Here is a 20,913-nt window from a genome sequence, read left to right on the forward strand (position 1 = left end):
GGGGTTGAGCCGAGGTTTGGGGAAGCGTTGGTCACGTATTGGAGATCTAACGCTGACTCGGCCTCCGCTTCCTCTGTGTGGGATGCTTTTAAAGCATACTCGAGGGGGCAATACCAAGCTATTATAGCGGGGGTTAGGAGGGAGCGTGGGGCTGAGCTTACGAGGTTGGAGGCAGAGGCAGCCAGGCGGGAGGCGCTCTATGTTCGGGCCCCAGAACCGCACCATCATGATGGATTGCAGTCGGTGTTGAGAGATGTACTCCTTCTGCGGACGCAGATGACGCAGAAACGACTGCTCTATCAAACCCAGAGGATATTTGAACAGGGGGAGCGGACTGGACGCCTCTTGGCCTGGCTCTCTAGGGAACAATCGGTGGGTGGGAGTATCAGTCAGATTAGAGCGGCCGATGGCTCCATTTTGACCCTCCCGGCGGACATCAACCGGGAGTTTGTCTCCTACTACAGACAACTCTATAGCTCCCGTGTGACCTATGACCTGATGGAGTTGGAGGACTACCTCCAGGGGATTGACATACCGACTCTCACTCCCACGTACACTAAGGCCCTGGATGTCCCTATATCCACTGAGGAAATACTTAGAGCGCTGAAGTCCATGCAGGCGGGTAAGACGCCGGGGCCGGACGGCCTTCCGGTGGAATTTTATAAACTCTACGCGGAACAACTAGCCCCGAAATTCCAGGCCCTGCTGACTAGAGCCAGACTTGACGGTACCCTCCCGGATTCTATGCATGAGGCGGTCATTGTAGTCATCCATAAGCCGGGGAAGGACCCTACCCTCTGCCCCTCATACCGTCCTATATCCCTACTAAAAGTGGACGCTAAAATCCTGTCCAAGGTGCTGGCCATGAGGATCAATTCTGTTATCTGTGCCTTGGTGCACTCGGACCAGACGGGATTTATGCCGGGTAGGGGTACGGACATAAACCTCCGACGGCTCCACACACATATTGCGTTGGCTTCGTCTGGGGGGTCGGGAGTGGTGGCCTCACTCGACGCTGAGAAGGCCTTCGACTCGGTCGAGTGGGGCTTCCTTTGGGAGGTCCTGGCTAGGTTCGGATTCGGCCCTGAAATTTGTGCGTGGCTCCGGATGCTCTACGAGCGGCCCGGGGCTCGTGTCCGGACAAATGGGGTCCTGTCGGAGGCGTTTAGGCTGGGGAGGGGCACGCGACAGGGTTGCCCGCTCTCCCCGGCTTTGTTCGCCCTGGCTCTGGAGCCCCTCGCTATCCTTCTTAGAACAGATGATTCGATTAAGGGAATACGGGTGGGGGTGGTGGAGGATAAGATCTCCATGTACGCCGATGATTCCCTACTGTATCTGGCGGATGCTGGGGACTCACTGCGGGCGGCCCTGGAGACCTTTGTCAGGTTTGGCAGATACTCGGGCATCCGCATAAACTGGAATAAATCAGTTTTGTTTCCGCTGGGTCGACCTCTCCCCAGGGAAGACACGGGCACTCCACTGGAGTGGGTGGAAGAGTTCACCTATCTGGGTGTGCGGATCGGGGCAGATCTGTCGGGTTATATAGATAGGAATGTACACCCACTGCTCACCCAGCTGCAGCAGAAGTGTGTCGCCTGGAGGAACCTCCCCCTTTCACCTCTGGGTAGAGGTAATCTCCTGAAAATGATTTACTTACCCAAATTTTTGTATTATTTTAGGCAGACCCCGGTTCCCATTCCCCGATCCTTTTTTCACAAACTTGATGGTGTGGTGTTGGCCTTTATCTGGGCGGGGAAGACCCCTCGGGTGTCTAGGAAGATCCTTTATCTCCCGCTGTCAAGGGGAGGTCTGGCTCTTCCTAATTTCCTAGTGTACTATTGGGCGGCGGTCCTGGTTACGGTTCGGTGGTGGTTCTCACAGCCCCGTCAAAATCCGGCGGTTACCCTGGAGGCCGCTCACCTCGGCTCTTATGCGGCACTGTCCAACCTCCCTTATAGGGGGGAAAAGGCCGACCCTAGGGTGACTGGGCCCATGGCAACTGTGCTCCGGGTGTGGAAGGCTTCCAGGGTGGCTGTTCGGCAGCCGGGCTGCGTCTCTCCCCACACTCCTCTCTGGGCTAACCCTTCGCTGCCCCATCTGCTCACGGTCCCAGACCCTGCGGCTTGGGCTAAGAGGGGGATTGTGACGCTCCGACAGGTGATGCCGAGGGGGGAGATAGCTACGTTCCGGGACTTGCGTCGGGCCTACCACCTACCGGGGACGTTCATTTTTAGATACTGGCAGCTTCATCATGCCCTTAGAGCTCAGTTCCCTTCCCGCCCTGCGCTGGAGACTGACCCCATTGAAAGCTTGCTGATTTCGGCGGGCCTGGAGAAGCCTCTCTCTTCCCTGTACCTTCACCTGACGGTTGCCCATGACATTACGACTTGCCGGTCCAGACTTAAATGGCAGGGGGATATTCCCTCTCTGGATGTGGAGGAGTGGGAAGATTGCCTACTCACCTACATCCCTTCCATGATTGCGGCCAGGGACCGTTTTATACAACTAAAATTTATTCATAGGGCCTATTATACCCCTCAGAGGATTGCGAACATTAACCCGGGTCTCAGCCCCAACTGTACTCGGTGTGACTCGGAGGTGGGGACGTTTTTTCATATGGTCTGGACATGCCCAAGACTGCGCCAGTTCTGGAGTGAAGTGGTGGATGCTCTTGGAGAAGTCTGTGGGATGCCGATACCACTGGATCCCTTGACATTTTTGCTTAGTCGCCTGGATGACATAGAGAGTGACCGTTACGTCAAGCTATGCCTGACATACGCGCTATTTTACGCCAGGAGGGAAATACTACTCCGGTGGAAGCAGGCAGATCCGCCGTCTGCGGCGATGTGGCGGAAAACGATCAACAATGTCCTCCCATTGTACCGTATTACCTATGAAAGTAGAAACTGTCCGAAAAAATTTGACAAAATCTGGTCAAACTGGATTGACGCATGCGGCTGACCGTGTTTAGGCGGGGTGGGTCTTGTGCGGGCCTGCTCCCCCCCTGATGCCTGGCTTGCCCTGTGTCGGAGGTGGGCTTCCTCTCCCTTCCCGCCCCCCTTCTCCCCCTCCCCCCCCCCTCATGGCGGTTATTGGGCTGTGGGGTTGGATTTTATCCCTGGGTGCCATCCTTTCTGTATCAATGGGCCCCTTTCCGTATTATTATTTGTGGGCCCCGTTCCCTTCCTCTCCCCCCCCCCCCCCCCCAGGGTAGATAGTACTTGTGCCCTACTAGATGCAACCAGGAGAACCTGTCGTCCCTTATTGGGCGGAGAGGGCTGTTAGGACTCGATGTTATTGGATGCTGTGTTTATGATTTGATATCCTCTCGGGTGCCTAGAATGTGATATTTATGTGTCTTGTGATTTTGTTTTGCATAAATGCCATACTGATATTGTTCTGTTATGTTATCACCTTGTTTTAAAGGACAAAAACAATAAAAATCTTTCTGTTAAAAAAAAAATAGTACGTAAATTCTTGGAAGGGATGATAAGGGACTATATACAAGATTTTAGGAATGAGAACGGTAGCAGTAATCAGCATGGATTCATGAAGAATTGCTCTTGCCATCTAGATAAAGGAAGGCCCGTAGAGGCAGTGCATCTGGATTTTGCAAAAGCATTTGACACAGCTCCCCATAAACGTTTATTGTACAAAATAAGGTACATTGGCATGAACCATAGGGTGAGTACATGGATTGAAAACTGGCTACAAGGGGTTCAGAGGGTGGTGATAAATGGGGAGTACTCAGAATGGTCAGGGGTGGGTAGTGGGGTCCCCCAGGGTTCTGTGCTAGGACCAGTCCTATTTAATTTGTTCATAAACTACCTGGAGGAGGGGGTAAACAGTTCAATCTCTGTATTTTGCGGATGATACTAAGCTAAGCAGGGCATTAACTTCTCCACAGGATAAAAGATCGGAAACAAATGAATGGGGTGGGCAGCTACATGGCAAATGAGGTTCAATGTAGAAAAAATGAAAATAATGCATTTGGGTGACAAAAATATGAATGCAATCTATACACTGGGGGGAGAACCTCTGGGGGAATCTGGGATGCAAAAGGACCTGAGGGTCCTAGTAGATGATAGGCTCAGCAATGTCATGCAACGCCAAGCTGCTGCAAACAAAGCAAATAGAATATTGGCATGCATTAAAAAGGGGATCAACTCTAGAGATAAAACGATAATTCTCCCGCTCTACAAGACTCTGGTCCGGCCACACCTAGAGTATGCTGTTCAGTTCTGGGCACCAGTCCTCAGGAAGGATGTACTGGAAATGGAGTGAGTACAAAGAAGGGCAACAAAGCTAATAAAGGGTCCGGAGGATATTAGTTATAAGGAAAGGTTGTGAGCATTGAACTTATTCTCTCTGGAGAAGAGACGCTTGAGAGGTGATATGATTTCAGTATACAAATACCATACTGCTGACCCCACAATAGGGATAAAACTTTTTCACAGAAAGGAGTTTAAACAAGACTCGTGGCCACTCATTGAATTTAGAAGAAAAGAGGTTTTACCTTAAACAACGTAGAGGTTTCTTTACTGTAAGAGCGGCAAGGATGTGGAATTCCCTTCCAGCTTTTACCCAGAGGGACTCTGATAGGACTCCAGCCATTACCCCTTAGGGGAAGAAGGAGGCTCAGGGTTTAGGAGAGGGGGAGAAAGTGAGATTACAGAGCTATGAGTTGGGTATGGTGGGGGGGGGGGGACATCATCACCTTTATGAGTATATATAGTTCATTTTCAATAAAAGGTTGGCAGTAGCCTCGGTAGATGCTTTATCCTTTGTGTGGTGTTATTTGTTGTACATATAATAATGCTTTACAGTGGCCCCCTGAAACTTGAAAATGATTTAAATATTTTTTTCTTGGGATAAAAAGATGGAGGAAGTCTAGTAAAATCAATAGGAGCTAACCTATGGGATTTACAAAAAAGCCTTGATAAAAATGGTGTAATGGTCTCTTTACCCTTTTACTGCCAGGTTCATACATCGCCAGTTCCTGGCACCCAGTGAGGGTGATGTCATGGGACTTCTGGTGAGATCCTGAAAAAGCCACAGGTTTTTCACAGATGGGTGGGGGTCTAAAGGATAAGCAGCCTTGCATTTTAATACGGATGCAATGTTTACCAGGGCAGATAGTGCAAAATAAAAGCATCATAACGTGTAAAGAACAGAATGTGCGACTTCTGAGCTGTTACAGTTATTCTGTGCTCGAATGTGGATCTGCGCAGTAAACACTCATCCTCATGCACACCAGGCTTGTCCATATGCTATCTACATCTGCCAAGTATGAAAATCTGAACATTTGGGGCTAGTGAAAATATAGTCAGATGACGAGGAGAATGAACACATAAAAGCAGATTCCATCTTTTTCAAAAGAATGAATAAATACACCCATATTGAAAAAAGAAAAACAAAATGTGCATTTATTAATATTTTATTGGAGCTAATTATTGCAACCATGATGTGCATTGCACCCCTTCATGGGGTGCAATGCACAGGCTCCTGCTCCTCCTCCAGCTCTGGTCTGTACCTGAACCTTCAGTTTAAGAGCTGGGGGAAACATCAATGGACTATCAATGGATTGGGGGGCTGAGAAATATGAACATTTCACACAATGCCCAAAATATGGATGCAACATGAAACATGGTCAAAAAGGTGAAATTGTGCTTTTTGCTTAATTAGTGTGCCCCCCACCCACATCTAAAAAACAAAAAACAAAAAAAATAAACTGGAAAAAAATAAAACAATAAGGAGAAAAACACCTGGGGAGATATGGGGACAAGGGAATAGTTACTATAACCACATTTCCTTCAACTTCTGAACTGCAGTGGGTGATGTAATCATCCTAATGAGAGCCCAGGAAATGCCCAGTGGCCCAAATCTTGCAAGATGATGCCACAGCACACTGCAGTAGCATCACCTCACAAGATCTGGTTTACTCTGTGTTCCCCAGGATCTTGTTTGAAAGAGGAGGACATCATCACTGCCTAGGAACTGCAAGGGTAGGGTACCCACCATCAAAAGGTGTTTTTTTTTTAACTTCTCAGTGCTTTGAAATGGGGGGGGGGGGGGGGGGCACACTATTAGGCAGACTTTGTTATTTAATGCCAAGTCAGCTTTAAAGCAGTACTCCAGATTGGCAAAAAAAAAAACATTAGTACACCCCCTTACACAAAACACTAAACAGTTATTACATTTGTGAAATTCCTTACTATTGAAGAGAAAAGTCTAATTGAATTTTCAAGAAGTCCTCTCTATGCTGCATGTATTCTGCCAAGGAGGAGCTATTACAACAGTGATTACATCATATTCTCTTCTTCCTCTCTACACTATAACCAAACTACATTTTCCATGAATCTTTGGAAATTGCAATGAATGTGGGAGGTACACTAGGCATGTACATGTTAAATGTGAACAAGCCCACTTCAACATAAATCACACCCCCTCATTCTGCAGCCAGCCATGCTACTCAGTAACACACAGCAGGATAGGTAGGTTACAGCATTATAAATGCAAAGCATGTTTATGCTCTGCCCCTCCAGCCACAGCAGGAGATAAACATATTGCTCTTACTTGCTTTATGCAATCATTACTGAACTGTAGACACATGCCCATAATTACTGTACTCTGCTGTAATTCAGTATTAGAAATATTCCTCCTCCTGCTGTAGCTTTGAGATCTTTCTAACAGCAATCAGCACTGGTATGGTGTATGAGAACATCCCTAGCCGCACCACAGAAAGAGCCGGGCCATGCTGTTTTACATCAGCGTGTGGCACAAGTAAATGACGGCATGAGAAAAAACAAAGTGCAACTTACTAATCAATAACACAATAATGGTGAAACCCTCTAATGTATGGAAATCTTAATAAACTTCAATATTACCACAATACCGGTCTCTGTAATATGTAGTGTCACACATAATACACAGCAAACTGAAAATAATGCAAACTTTGCAGGGCTGGTGGAAACCCCTCCTACAGATATTTGGCAGTGGATGGTGTCAGTAAAGCTCGGGAGGCGGGACGTTACGGTGAATGGTGATTCACATACAAGACCTGTCACAGCCGGAGACCCTTGCTCTGTCATACGGCCAGTGTCTGGTAACGAACCCCGCTCTGACATGGTGGGCAAGCAGCAGTGGTGGCAGGGAGGGGGTGGAGTGGGGTGCGGTGCTGGCAGGGAGCAGAGGAGGAGGGAGGAGAAGGACACCACCTCTATGGGTGGTACAGACCGGGGGGTTGTGAGACCCCCTCTGCCCACTACAGCAAGCAGGGATGGAAGTAGAAGTCACTGCTTGCTTGAGAGAACTACTAGTGGGAAGTGACAAGACCGCTGGCTGAGGATACAGGAGGAATAGCAGCCAGAGGTCTTACAAACAGGATATCACAGGGCAGTAACTGTTTTTCAGCAAAATCAGCAGGTTACTACAGAGGAACTACAGAGCTCAGAAGCAGATGAATGGCCTAGTTGGTGAAGGTAGGAGATCAGCAACAAAGCACATAGGAAAAAGTGTTTTTCCCGGAGTTCTGCTTTATGTCTAGACTACACTTTTATACAACTTATAATTGGCCAATTCAGGCATATCCAGCCATCTACTAAATGGATTTTTCCTTTACTTAGGAAGCATATACTATTGTGGTATCGTGACTAGGTCAATATAGTAACTAACCAATATTTCTAGAATTTTCCCCAAACTGGGAGACAGCAACTGACTTGTACTTTATATAATCTCTCAGTATAAAACAAACAATAATACATTTCTTTTTCCAGTTTACAATTTTTTTTTTCTGTCTTTACTTCCTTCTTTTACCACCTGAAGAACTGTAATGAGATATATATATATAGATAGATAGATAGATAGATAGATAGATAGATAGATAGATAGATAGATAGATAGATAGATAGATAGATAGATAGATAGATAGATAGATAGATAGATAGATAGATAGATAGATAGATAGAAGAATTACACAGCATCGTTCCCAATTTATGGAAACTTTAAATGAAAAAAGTACTTACAACTGTCCATTTTTTTCTGTGTAGAAGCTGACAGATTTAATTGTAGCTACAACGACGACCATGCAAAGAGTAACTGGGATAAACAGCATTATGACATGTTTAGCGCCATATTTAAGAGTCAGCTCTTCTTCATCATTGTCCACTACGACTTGTCTGTCTGATGGACCAGATGTCACTCCATTTGCTGCATCGCTCAAAGCTTCAGCATTACTGCTATAATGTTTCTGTGGAAAGAGAAAAAAAACTTGTAAACAGTACAACTCACAGCAATGACACAAACAAATGGTATACAGCAGTACTTACTGGATACAAATTACAAAAGCCCAGGTAGCACAATCTTAGGGTGACTTGACACTGCCCCGCTGTGCTTTTGCTAATGCGCAGTTTTGGTGCAGGTTAGCTACGCTTTCTGATAGACTTCTATGAAGTCCTGCGGTTTTGGTGCGGTTTCAGGAACATCATAGAAATAAGTAAGAGCAAGTTACCTGTGCTTCGCCCCAAAGATCTGCGGGACTTCCCCGGGGCAGTGTGAAGGCAAACTTATGAAAAAACATCCATATAGTATTCAGGTAGTACAGAGGTGCTTTTATGACTAAACACACAAATACCATTAATTTTGAACACAGAAGAATTAAAATATAAAACAAAATAAAAGCTGCAATACTCACCTTCAGGGTTAGCTGCAAGACTCATGCCCTGTACACACAGTCGGACATTCCGATGACAAAATCTGTCAGATTTTTTCCGATAGACTTTGGCCCAAACATGTCTTGCATACACACTGTCGCACAAAGTTGTCGGAAAATCCGATCATTCAGAACAAGGTGACGTACAACACGAATGACGGGACTATAAAGGGGCCAGTAGCCAATAACTTTCATATCGTAATTTATTCTGAGCATGTGTGGCACTTTGTGTGTCGGAATTGTCTACACACGATCGAAATTTAAACAATCGGATTTTGTTGTTGCAGAATTTTAGAACAAGATCTCAAACTGTGTGTCGGAAATTCCGACAGAAAAAGTCAGATGGAGCCCACACACGATCGGAATTTCCGACAACACACTACGATCGCACATTTTCTGTCGGAAAGTCCGACCGTGTGTACAGGGCATCACCCTGAATCCCAATCTGTCCCCCCTTTGCCACTAGATGCCCTTAGTCTTTTTGGTTAATAATGGCTATTATAATTCAATCCACCTCCATTAGGCCAAGGCTGTTATGGAGCATGCTGCATGTAGATAATACTAGGGCTGCACCGATACCGATCATTTGCATGGGTGCTTGTACTCCGATACCTGGGCAGTCAGGGGTGATCGGTGTGGTGGAGGGAGCAGTTACAAGCACCGATCTCCCTGTAAAGGTTTGGAGATCGGTGCTTGTAACTGCCCCTACCACCACACTGATCACCCCGACTGTCCCCTGTGTCCTCCTGTGAGCTCCAACGGTCCCCCTCAGTGTGCTCCTCCGGTCCCCCCTCAGTGTGCTCCTCCGGTCCCCCCTCAGTGTGCTCCTCCGACTCCTCTGTCCCAGATTTGTCAGGATGGGGAGCAGAGGAAGGAACCTGTTAACATGTCATTTACCGGCTCCTTCCATTTCTGAATGAACAGAGTTAGTGATCACTGCCTCTGTCCATTCATAACTGAGCATCGTAAACTGTGTTTACGATGCTTCGGTTTATGAATGGAGAGGGGCCTCTGTCTCCTTGTCCATTCATATTCAGTGCAGAGGGATCTCTGTCCTCAGTCCCTTTTCCTGTGTCAAAGGGAAGAAAAAAAAAAGAAAGTATTGTCAAAAAATACCCCCCAAAAAAACTACTGACAGTCCACACCTCATAAGTGCTGCATATTAGTGCCACTGTCACATGACATAAAAAAAAAAAAGTATCGGTGTGACAGAAGTCACTTTGGGTAGGGTGCCCGAGAACTCCATTCTCATCTGTACTAGTAGGTCTTTACAGCCACACTGGTACGCTGTACATATGTATATATTGCGTGTTGTCTCATGCTATTGGACTCTTTTGCAGAGATAGTTAAGGGTGTGGTTGTATTCCATCGTTTTATTGTCTCTGTCTGCCCTGGCTGTGGGGGGAGGGCTGATGGTCCTGGACAGTTTATCCCGCCCTGAATTCCAAAGGGAGGGGTGATGGTCCCAATTTGGATATCTGTTGCACACGTGTGATAATAAATCAGCTTGATGTTGTTTTTTCACATACTCTATTACAGCTGGTGACTGGGTGGGCCAAAAGATCTTGGATCGCGTGGTATCGAACAGAGAAAGCATTTACGGCGGACATAGTCCTGTTGAGGACAAGGGTTCGTCAATCGTCACAACTAGTGGTAGCAGTGGGATGAGAGCGCTCAAGATGGCTGATGAAAGTCTGCACACCAGGAGCACTGAGGCCCCAGAGTATCACCATTGGACAGAAAGCAGTCTCCAAGAAAGAGCCAGAATGTTGGGTCTCAACCACAGAGGAATGAATAAGGACCAGCTGGTCCAGTTGCTGGAGGAAAACAGCCAGCGTGAGAAGTCGACTACAAATGGGGTCATGCACTTCCCAGCGCAGACAGAGCAGAACCTCCCAGCCCAGGCAGCAGGAGCCCTTGGTTTGTCTGGTACGAGGAAGAGATGCCCATTCTGCGGAAGGATGCCACCACCGAAAGAAATCTTGCAGCCATTGAAAAGGCAAAAAAAAAAACACAAGGAATGGGAGACTGCAAAAAACCGTGCTACCACCCGTGTCTCTCCCTGCTGTATGGGAGACTTTAAGCCCTACCAAGACAATGCAGAGGATGTGGATGGGTTCTTTCAGGACTTTGAACATCAATGCGAACCCCTGGGGGCCCCACTCGCAGACTGGACCTGCCATGTAGTAGGACTGCTGGAGGGGGAGGGCTGCTGAGGCTTATCGAATGATGGACCCTTTCAAGAAATGTAGCTATGAGGACCTAAAAGGGCAGTACTATTACGCTGTATCACCAGAGGTGTATTGGGCCCAGTTTCGGACTACCCCTTGGGTCTCCGAGACCTCCTTCAAAATGTTTGCGCACAAGCTGTCTGTAGCATGCTGCCGATGGCTGGAAGGGGAGAAGGCCAACTCCCGAGGGATCATATAGGCTGTCCTGAAGGAACAATTATTTTTCAAGTGTCCCCCTGAGCTCCGACAGTGGGTGCGGGAGCGAAAACCTGCCACCCTAGAGGAAGCTGCAGCCTTAGCAGATGAGGCGCTCTTGATCAACACACAATGGCAGAAGCCTCCAACCAAGGCACCCAGAGTTCCCAAGGTATCCAGCTCCACCTCTGGGCCCTACATGCCTCCCCATCAAGACTCCAGAATACAGGAGTTCACCCCCCCCCCCCCCAAAAACGTTTTATAAAGACAGACGTTCTTAGTCTTCGGCTATTCTTATGTCCTTATTTTTATGTCATTATAGCTTGACCAGCTTTGTCTAAATACTACTCTTGCAACCAGCAGGCTTGTTTAGTGCCGAGTTTTACACCATCACCGCCGTGTGTGTTCGTGTGTGTGTGCGCGTGCACATGTGTGTTTTTTCTTTTTATCTTTAAAAGACAAAAAATAAATTTAATGGTGTACTAATAAATACAAAACTGCACTGTATTTGTGTATCTGTTAAAGTGAGACTTTAAACCATAACAACATAATAAAAAAATAATGTTCTTTAGCAAGGAAGATACATTCCACATTAATAATTATGCTACCAAAATTAGTGTGTACTATAAATTGCCTCCAGCATCGCTCCCGTTTCTTCTTGCTGAAGCCTTGAGCCTCTGAACAGCAGTAAATCAAAATCAAAAAACCCAAATAGAATCAAAGGTTTAAAAAAAAAAAACAGTTAGCAATCCCAGCATTCCAGGAATGTAACTGTCACATTTGCTTGCTTCAATACCAGGCACTTAGACACCTTCCTGCCCAAGCCAATTTTCAGCTTTCAGCGCTGTTGCAATTTGAATGACAATTGCGCAGTCATACAACATTGTACTCAAACAAATTTTGTATCATTTTGTTCCCACAAATAGAGCTTTCTTTTGGTGGTATTTGATCACCTCTGCGTTTTTTACTTTTTGCGCAGATAAAAAGACAGAAAATTTAGAAGAAAAAAAAAAAAAAAGAAGTTTTTCTTTGTTTCTGTTAAAAATGTCTGCAAATAAGTATGTTTTCTTCCTCAATGACAGTCACTGATATGACTGCACTGACGGGCACAGATGAGGTGGCATCAATGAGGTGGCACTGACGATGGGCACTGATAGGCTGCACAGGTATGCAGCACTGATGGGCACTGATAGGCGGAACTGATGGGTGGCATTGCTGGGCATCACTGATGTCACGTTATATAATGGTGCCAGTCAGTGCCTATTTGTGGGCACTGACTGGCACAGATTAGGCATAATTTGCACATGTGGATTGCCATGGGGTACATACCTGGCCATCCAAATGTTGCCCCCTTCCCTGGTGGTCCTGGCGGCTTCCCTGGTGGTCCAGTGTGGGCATCCAAGGGGGGCTGATAAACAATCAGAGCAGACACCCCCCCCCCCCCCGTCAGGAGAGCCGCTAGTCGGCTCTGCTCTACTCGTGTGTCAGACGCAAGTGAGGAAAAGCCCATCAATGGCTTTTCCTGTTGACATCGTGATCAGCTGTGATTGGACATGGCTGACCACGTGGAAAAAGAGCCTCCGTCGGAGGCTCTTTACCAAGATCGGTGTGTCAGACTGATCGCCGCGATGCATGCCCTCACGGGCGTGCAGCGGCTGTTATACTGAAGGATGTCATATGACACCCAGTCAGGATAACTGAACCACCGCCCAGCCATCATTTTGCTATAGGCCGGGCGGGAAGTGGTTAACCAAACTGTCAAACCATCAAATGGATGGTGTGATAACTGATCACATGTGCAGCACCATGGTAGTTGCAGATCAAACCGAAGCAGCTTTCTTGGCTGTAAAGGATAGGAGAGTTTAATTCCGCTTTAAGGCTGTCAGCAGATCAGCTTCTACATGCTCGACAGTGCCTAAAAAAGGAAAGCAACTGAGTACGTGCAGAGCAGAGTAAAACGGTGTACTACTGGACTTTAAACAGCATATGCACTTATTTTTTATGTTTTACATAGCAATACCTGCAAAAAGGGCCAAAGTGATCTAGCAGAACTTAATTTTCTGACCAAAGGTACACTTTAATGCATAACCACCTATCTACAATGTTCTGAAAACTAGAATTGGGTCACCCTCATGGAAGATTGGATGCTAAATACAGCAGGGGCTCATCTTATGCTCCACAGACTTCACAAACCCAAAGGAGAATTATAAAACTCTGGCAACTACTCATCTGGACAGAAAGAATAGAGAGTCCATGCTTTTGACCGCCTCTGACTTGTATCATCCACAAAGCTGAACATCATTTTAGCTACGATACCACCCGTTTCATCTGCTGGAGCTGCATGCAAGATTGTTGTGCAAGTTCTGATCCAACAGTGGGTTTACTGGACTTACCCAAGGTCCCAAGGACCCTCCCCCAAGAACCACCTTTCAGTGCTCGGACCTGGCAATCGGCTGCTCAAACATGGAATAATGCATGGGGGGGGGGGGGGGATTAATAAAGTCCCATGCATGCCTATACTCAAAAGTACTAAGTTTATATATGGCAGAGGCAGGCAAAGAAGGTGATGGAGATGCGTGCTGGTTTCTGTCCCTGCTCCAAAAGCACCACAATTTTAGGTTTATTGAATGCCTGAATCCCTTGCTGCAAGCTGTGGTTCCACCCACTGGCCACTACAACTTTGCAGGGACACAGTAGTGACGCAGCAGCCGTTGGATGGAACAACAGCATGCAGTGGGGTATGCAGGCCTCCCACACACCCGAAGGATACAATGCTAAAGACTCTGCAACTGGTGTATCTTTATAAGACAGCAAAGATCAGAGTCATCAGTGCCAGGACTGGTATTATTTCTACTCTTATTACAAGGTTGCTTGGCTTGTTTTTATTTTATTTTTTAAACGATTGAAATCTTTTTTTTTTTTTTTTTTTAAATACCAAACATCTTATACTTACCTGCTCTGTGCAGTGGTTTTACACAGAGCAGCCCTGACCCCCCTCTTCTGGGTTATCCTGCTGATGCTCCTGGCTTCTCCCTCCTGCCCCACTTGCTAAATCCTGAGCTGCGCTCTGTGTCGCCTTGAAGAGGAAGTAAACTCTCTGGAAAAAAAATATTTTCCTTCCCCTGCAAAGTGAAGGCATAATGTGCTAGTACGCATTGCATACTAGCACATTATGTGACACTTACCGGCAAACGAAGCCCGCATCGTCCTTGCTGCAGGCCGCATCCATCTTCACCCGTCTTCCTTTCCGGGGCCACGCGTGGGAGCCACCAGTCACGCCACTGTCTTCTGAAGAAATGGCGTGAGTGGCTGTTTCCTCAGAGAGCATGCGCCAATGACATCATCGGGGCAGTATACAGTAAATATCATTCTAGGCTTACATATAGGTACAGATACTGTATGGAGGTTTACAACCTGTTTTAACGTGCATTAGGGTAAAAAAACGTCTACCTTTACAACCACTTTAACTGACTAAATTGCACCACCTATGGTGGAAAGAAAGCAAATTGATTAATATATGGCTTGCCTTAGTGAACGTGATGAAGCTTCACTTCGCAAAAAATACCCAACCAAGGAAAATAAAAATATATGGCATTTTTGCTTGCACATGATTGGATGATAGAAATCGTCAGCTTCACCACATTCAGTGAACTCTGGGAAAAAATGCAGCATGATGATCTTATCAGTTTAATGTTGTTCCTCCACTGTGCAGTCACGTAACCAAAATGTATTTGCTAAAGATGAATTCCAGGAATATTATATTTTTACATAGTTACACTGATCCAGCTTGGAACAATTATAACCAGGTATATACACACACACACACACACACACCACACCTGGCTGATGCACCTGCAAGCTAGAAATCACTGAAGTAGGCACCGCTACTCCCATGATTTCCAGTTTCCATGCCAAGCGAATGGCCTGCTGCATTGTGAACACAGAAGGTCAGCCACTCAGAACAGGCACCATTCAGAGAATGCTTTGCCCTTTTTTAATGAACGCAAAGCGTTCTCCATTTGGACGAAGGTGAAAAGCATGAAGTCAATGCCCCTCCTCTATTCAAAAAAAGGCAAATGGAAACCTTACCACTTTACAGCTCCGCCCGATGATTAGACTGTCCGGCTACTGATGCCTCTATGCAATATAAGGAAGTCAGCACTCAGAATGGCATTAACCACATGCCGCCCACCCATCCTCAAATGACGGAGGGGGTGGTGTAGCTCTCAGTCTGGGAGGACGTCGTCTCAGAATGGCTGCCCTCACCATTTTGCTAGGACACAGTGCAGCCGCAGCTCTTTAACCATGTAATTGGCTCTCCTCGCAACGGATCAGCTCCCGATCAGCGGCATCTCCTCGCAGGGGATATCAAGACATGTAATCAGGGCACTGCTCTTCAGTGCCCTGGTTACAATAAAACACCACCAGTGCCAGCAATCTGTGCCCACCAGTGCCAGTCAGTGCCCATTAGTGATCAGTCCTGCTCATCAGTGCAGCCCACCATTGCCGCCTATCCGTGCTCAACAGTAACACCTATCAGTGGCCATAAGAGCAGCATATTAGTGCCTCCTCATCAGTGCCCATCAGTGAAGGAGAAAAACAATTTTTTGCAATATTTACTGAGAGAAAGTAAGAAAAACTATAATTTTTTTCAAAAAAAAAATTTTGTGGTAAAAAATAAAAAACCTAACAGTGATTAAATACCACCAAAAGAAAGCTCTATTTGTGTGAAGAAAATTAGAAAAAGTTTCACATTGTTAAGGTGTAGCACGACCACGCAATTGTCATTCAAAGTGCAACAGCGCTGAAAGCTGAAAATTGGCCTGGGCAGGAAGTGGGTGAAAGTGCCCTGTAGGCAAGTGGTTAAACAGTCTTCCTTTATTGAAAAAAAACCCATATATAACAGCCATCAGTCCTTAGTCATGGCTGCCATGACCTGATGGCCAAAACATGTTTCCTGTTATGCATGTGTTTTCAATAATCAAAGACCATTTGTTTGAGGCAATCCCGAGTGCCAACTTTTCCTCTTGTGAATCAAAAAAAGGCAAAGCATTCATTGAAAGGTGCTCATGCTGAGTGGCTCACCTCCTATATTCAGAATGCATCAGACCAGCCATTCAGCACGGGACCCGGAAGCAGAGGTCACTGGAGTAACATTGTCTACTTCAGGGATTTCCACCTCCCAGGGGAATTCGCCAGGTATTGTATATACATAGGTACATTGATCAAAGCTGGACCAATTAACTCTATATAAATAGACCCTACCTGGAATTCATATTTATCTGTGGTAGGTCCACGTTAAGCATCTGCTTCTCATCTGGTGAAAATAAAGCAGGGATGAGGGGACTTTTTGGGCCTCGTGCTTATTGTAAATTATATTTTGTACAAGACTTGGGAATACAATTTTTGGACTAGTTGCATGTTCCTCACCCTCTGATTTGTCGCCTCGGATGGGTTCTGTACTCCATGTTGATAAGAAGGCAGTGATGGACTTTCAGAAGCAATCAGTGATGTTCTCTCATTGCAGTCCTCTTCCTCTTCACTGTCTGAACTATTCATGAACGTAAACATGTTTACGCAATAGAAAATACCTAGGAGTGTGAAAAGAATTATATTGAAATACATTTTGTTTTTAAAGTACATATTTCAACTTTCTTGAAAACTAAATTTAAAAGAAGTTTTATGACAAACCAATGTAAAGTTATATCAGGGATTTCACATATCAGAGACTTCTCATTGACATAATGGTGTGTCATATTTCTCAATATCCACAGGAATGTTTCTGGCTCTAAAATAAAAACTTGCATACAGTATGGCACAAAAGATAATAAAAGCATACTAGCAGCAGAAGAAAGCTTTACAGAGAAAATAAAAAAGTTCTTTAGGATTCTGTATGAATATTTCCTAAAGCCTGAAACATAAAGCTTGTGTTCACCATCCTAATGCCCGAGGAAGGATGACAGAGGAGTATTTATAAAAATAATGATTCACAGGAATCAAAGTGTGAAGTCTTCAGGAGTGGCACGGCCATTATGGGGGGGGTCTCCCTATTGGAATTTTAAATGAACAGGAACACCCCAGGGTGGAGTAGAAATGGTGAAAACTGCTATGCTAAACAGCATGAAGATACAAGTGTTGTGCGAGGTCTGGATCAGCCTTGCTCGGAGGGACTAGTTGATAAAAGGGACATCAAATAGCAAGGGAAACTATGAATATTAATTACCAGTACTCACAAAGTCGCAAACAAAATGTACTGAACAAATGGTGTTTTGTAAGCAAACTGTGCCTCAGGACAATGAGTAAAGTTCCTTAAATTCTACCAAAGTCATGAGATTAACCACAAGGTTTAGCTGGCTTGTTTCAAAAATGAGTTTATTAATACTCCACTAGAGAACTCTTTAAACTGAGAATTAAAACATTTATATACCAAATACTATTAGAACATACAGTATGTGTGCATAATAAAATAATAAACTGACAAGCTTCCAGCACCATTTCTATACGGATGATAGCCAATTTTTTTTAGATCGCATCAGTCTCCTTGCACTTCACTTCCTCAAACTCAATCTTTCAAAAAGCAAGTTCATAACATTTCCAGTGTCTGCAACCCCTTTCTGCCAATTTCTCCATTGGCTTCCATTCAGCCAATGAACAAAATTCAAAATACTAATGTCGCGTACACACGAGCGGAATGTCCGACAGAAAAAGTCAGACGGAAGCTTTTCATCATATATTCCGATTGTGTATGCTTCATCTGGTCTGTATGCTGTTCTGACGGACCAAAAAGGACGCATGCTCTGAAGCAAGTACGAGACGGAAGCTATTGGCTACTGAACTTCCTTTTTCTAGTCCCGTTGTATGTCACCGCGTTCTTGACGGTCGGACTTTGGTGTGATTGGGTGAACGCAAGACAGTTTCAGCGAAACTCCTTTGGAAAAACCTTCAGGAGTTTATTCCAACGAGAAAACCGGTCGTGTGTACAGAGCATTACAACAACTTACAAAGCTATCCACGACTCTGCTTCCAGCTACATCACCAAACCTATCTCAAAATTACCAACCAAACCATTCACATTGAATGAGATGTGAGGGAGTGCTCATGAAGGTCCAATATAATGTGCAAAGGTATTTACGTATTCCTATGAAGCAATACCTCTATATTCATATTAAAGTGCAATGTGCCAATGTGCAGATCCATCCGTGTCTGGATCTAATGGTGCCTCCCAGCTTGCACTCGCTGCTAGCGTGCGTTCCACCGTCCAGCGCGAACAACAAAAGGGACCGGAAGTAGCGAGCTTCTTGGTCACACTACTAAAGCGTGACTTTATTCTTTATACGCTACTAAAGACTTCTTTATTCTTTTGGTTCAATGTTGTTTTCTTCTCGGGGTGTCCCTTTTCATGTTCTGTCTTTACAATATATAAGATGTCGCACTGGGCATAGAAGTGTTTTGTTTCTGCATGACATCCCCTTATGAATACCCCACCTCTTCTATAATATATTTATGGGGAAGCCTACTGTTTTCTATGTGTCTGTTTGTATTAACATACCCAATATGTATTTTATTTTCTGTATATGTACTATCATTATATTATATATATATATATATATATATATATATATATATATATATATATATATATATATATATATATATATATATATATATATATATATATACACACACACATATACATATATATACACATATATATATACATACACACACACACACACACACACACAAGTCTTCTATGGACCTGCTTGTATCTCATTGGTCTGTCCTGGACATTTATCTCTTGTACTTCAATATTTTTAAAATTTAATAAACAAAATTAACCGCATGACGGCCAGGCGGCGTGGCTCTCGTTCTGGGAGGGCGTCATATGACGGCCTCCCATTTAAACAGGGAATACACGCGATCGTGCTTGCGCATCCCTGTTCCTTCGGTGGTGGCGTGTCACGGAGACACCCCTCGCCACCAAGGGGGTGAACAGCCATTGAGCATGGCCGTTTACCATGTGTGTGATGAAGTCACGGCCGATCACAGGTGTTACCACCCCATTTTACATGGCATATGCACACGATCGGGAGCGCGCTGCCCGTGCACGTTGGTGGCGGTGTGCTCCCACCAACACTGCTCGTCACAGATGGTGGTAAACAGCCATTGGCCGGCGACTGTTTACCACATGATCAGCTGTGATACTTTCACAGCCGATCACTAAATGTAAACAAACCACGGTAACAGCTAACAAGATGTTACCGGGTTCTCCTCCTCACACACCGATCGTGTGTGAGAAGGAGATTGCGGTAACATCTCGTTACCGCCTATAGTGTACACCAACACACACTGATTGCCCCCCCCCCTAATAAAGAGGACCTGTCACCACCCATCAAAGTACCTGTCACAGTTCATCCGAGTACCTGTCACAGTCCATCAGAGTACCCGCGTACCTGTCACCAGCCCATCAGAGTACCCGAGTACCTGTCTGCAGCCCATCAGAGTACCCGAGTACCTGTCTGCAGCTCATCTATTTACCCGAGTACCTGTCTCGGGCCCATCAGAGTACCTGAGTACCTATCTGCTGCCCATGCCTCAGAATATACATTAGGGTGTTTGCTTTCCAAAATGGAGTCACTTTGTGAGTAATTCCACTGTCCTGGTGCTCAAGGTCCTTCAAAAGTGTGATAGGTAGGAATGAAATGAGATGTGCAATTTATGGTCCTAGAAAGCCTGAAGGTACTACTTCAATGTTGGTCCTCTGTATGTGGCCAGGCTGTGTAAAAGTCTCACACATGTGGTATTGCCATACTCGGGAAGAGTAGCAGATTATATTTTGGGGTGTAATTTGTTGTATGCATATGCTGTGTGTGAGAAATAACCTGATATGACAATTTTGTAAAAAAAAAAAAAAAAAAAAATAATAATCTTAAATTTTGCAAAGGATTGTGGGGAAAAAACTACAACTTAAAAAAACTCACCATGCTACTTAATACCTTGGAATGTCTACTTTCTAAAAAGGGGTAATTTGGGGGGTATTTGTACTTTCCTGACTTGTTAGTGTCTCAAGAAATGAGATACACCTGATGTACTGAAGGCCTGATCAGATGTGATCAATTTTCAGTGATTGGCACCATAGTTGTAGACTCTATAACTTTCACAAAGACCAAATAATATACATTAATCGGGGTTATTTTTACCAAAGATATGTAGCAGTATAAATTTTGGCCAAAATTTACGAAGAAAAATTACTAATTAGCAAAATTTTATGACAGAAACAAAGAAAAAAATATTTTTTTCACAAAATTTATGGTCTTTTTTTATTTATAGCACAAAAAATAAAAAACCCACTAGTGATTAAATACCACCAAAAGAAATCTCGATATGTGTGAAAAAAAGGACGCAAGTTTCCTATTGTATTTCATTTATTTCTATTTTACCCTTATTAATCTGAACAATCTTGAGGTTTTCAAAGTACCGTATTTATCTGTGTATAACACGCACTTTTTTCCCCCTTAAAATCAGGGAAAATATCGTGGGTGCGTGTTATACCCTGATCACCCGCCGATTGCGAGCTCTTCTGCCGGTCTCGGCAGCTTTTGGCTATTTTCGGCTATTTCCGGCAGCTCTCGGCTATTTTCGGCCGTTCTCGGCGGCTTTCGAAAGCCGCCGAGAAAAGCCGAAAATATCAGAGAATGGCCGAGTGCGACCGAAAATATCCGAGAATGGCCGAGTGCCACCGAGATATACAGGACATCCGCTCTGTATCTCAGAGGC

The 20,913-nt window shown here is 45.0% G+C and overlaps 1 protein-coding gene across 2 annotated transcripts in view; it reads right to left on the minus strand.

The window, feature by feature from the left end:
- LOC143987532 (presenilin-2-like) overlaps positions 1–20,913 on the minus strand; it is an 82,176-nt gene that overhangs the window by 44,224 nt on the left and 17,039 nt on the right. For both annotated transcript variants that reach the window (XM_077486317.1, XM_077486318.1), the window contains 2 exons: positions 16,567–16,727; positions 8,025–8,248 (listed from right to left, as the gene is read on the minus strand). In XM_077486317.1, coding sequence (XP_077342443.1) covers positions 8,025–8,248; positions 16,567–16,727 — 385 coding nt within the window. The remainder of the gene's footprint in view (positions 1–8,024; positions 8,249–16,566; positions 16,728–20,913) is intronic.

The sequence above is a fragment of the Lithobates pipiens genome, unplaced genomic scaffold (assembly GCF_037356315.1).
Source record: "Lithobates pipiens isolate NorthernLeopardFrog02 unplaced genomic scaffold, aLitPip1_a1.2 Scaffold_18, whole genome shotgun sequence".
NCBI classification, from domain to species: Eukaryota; Metazoa; Chordata; class Amphibia; order Anura; family Ranidae; genus Lithobates; species Lithobates pipiens.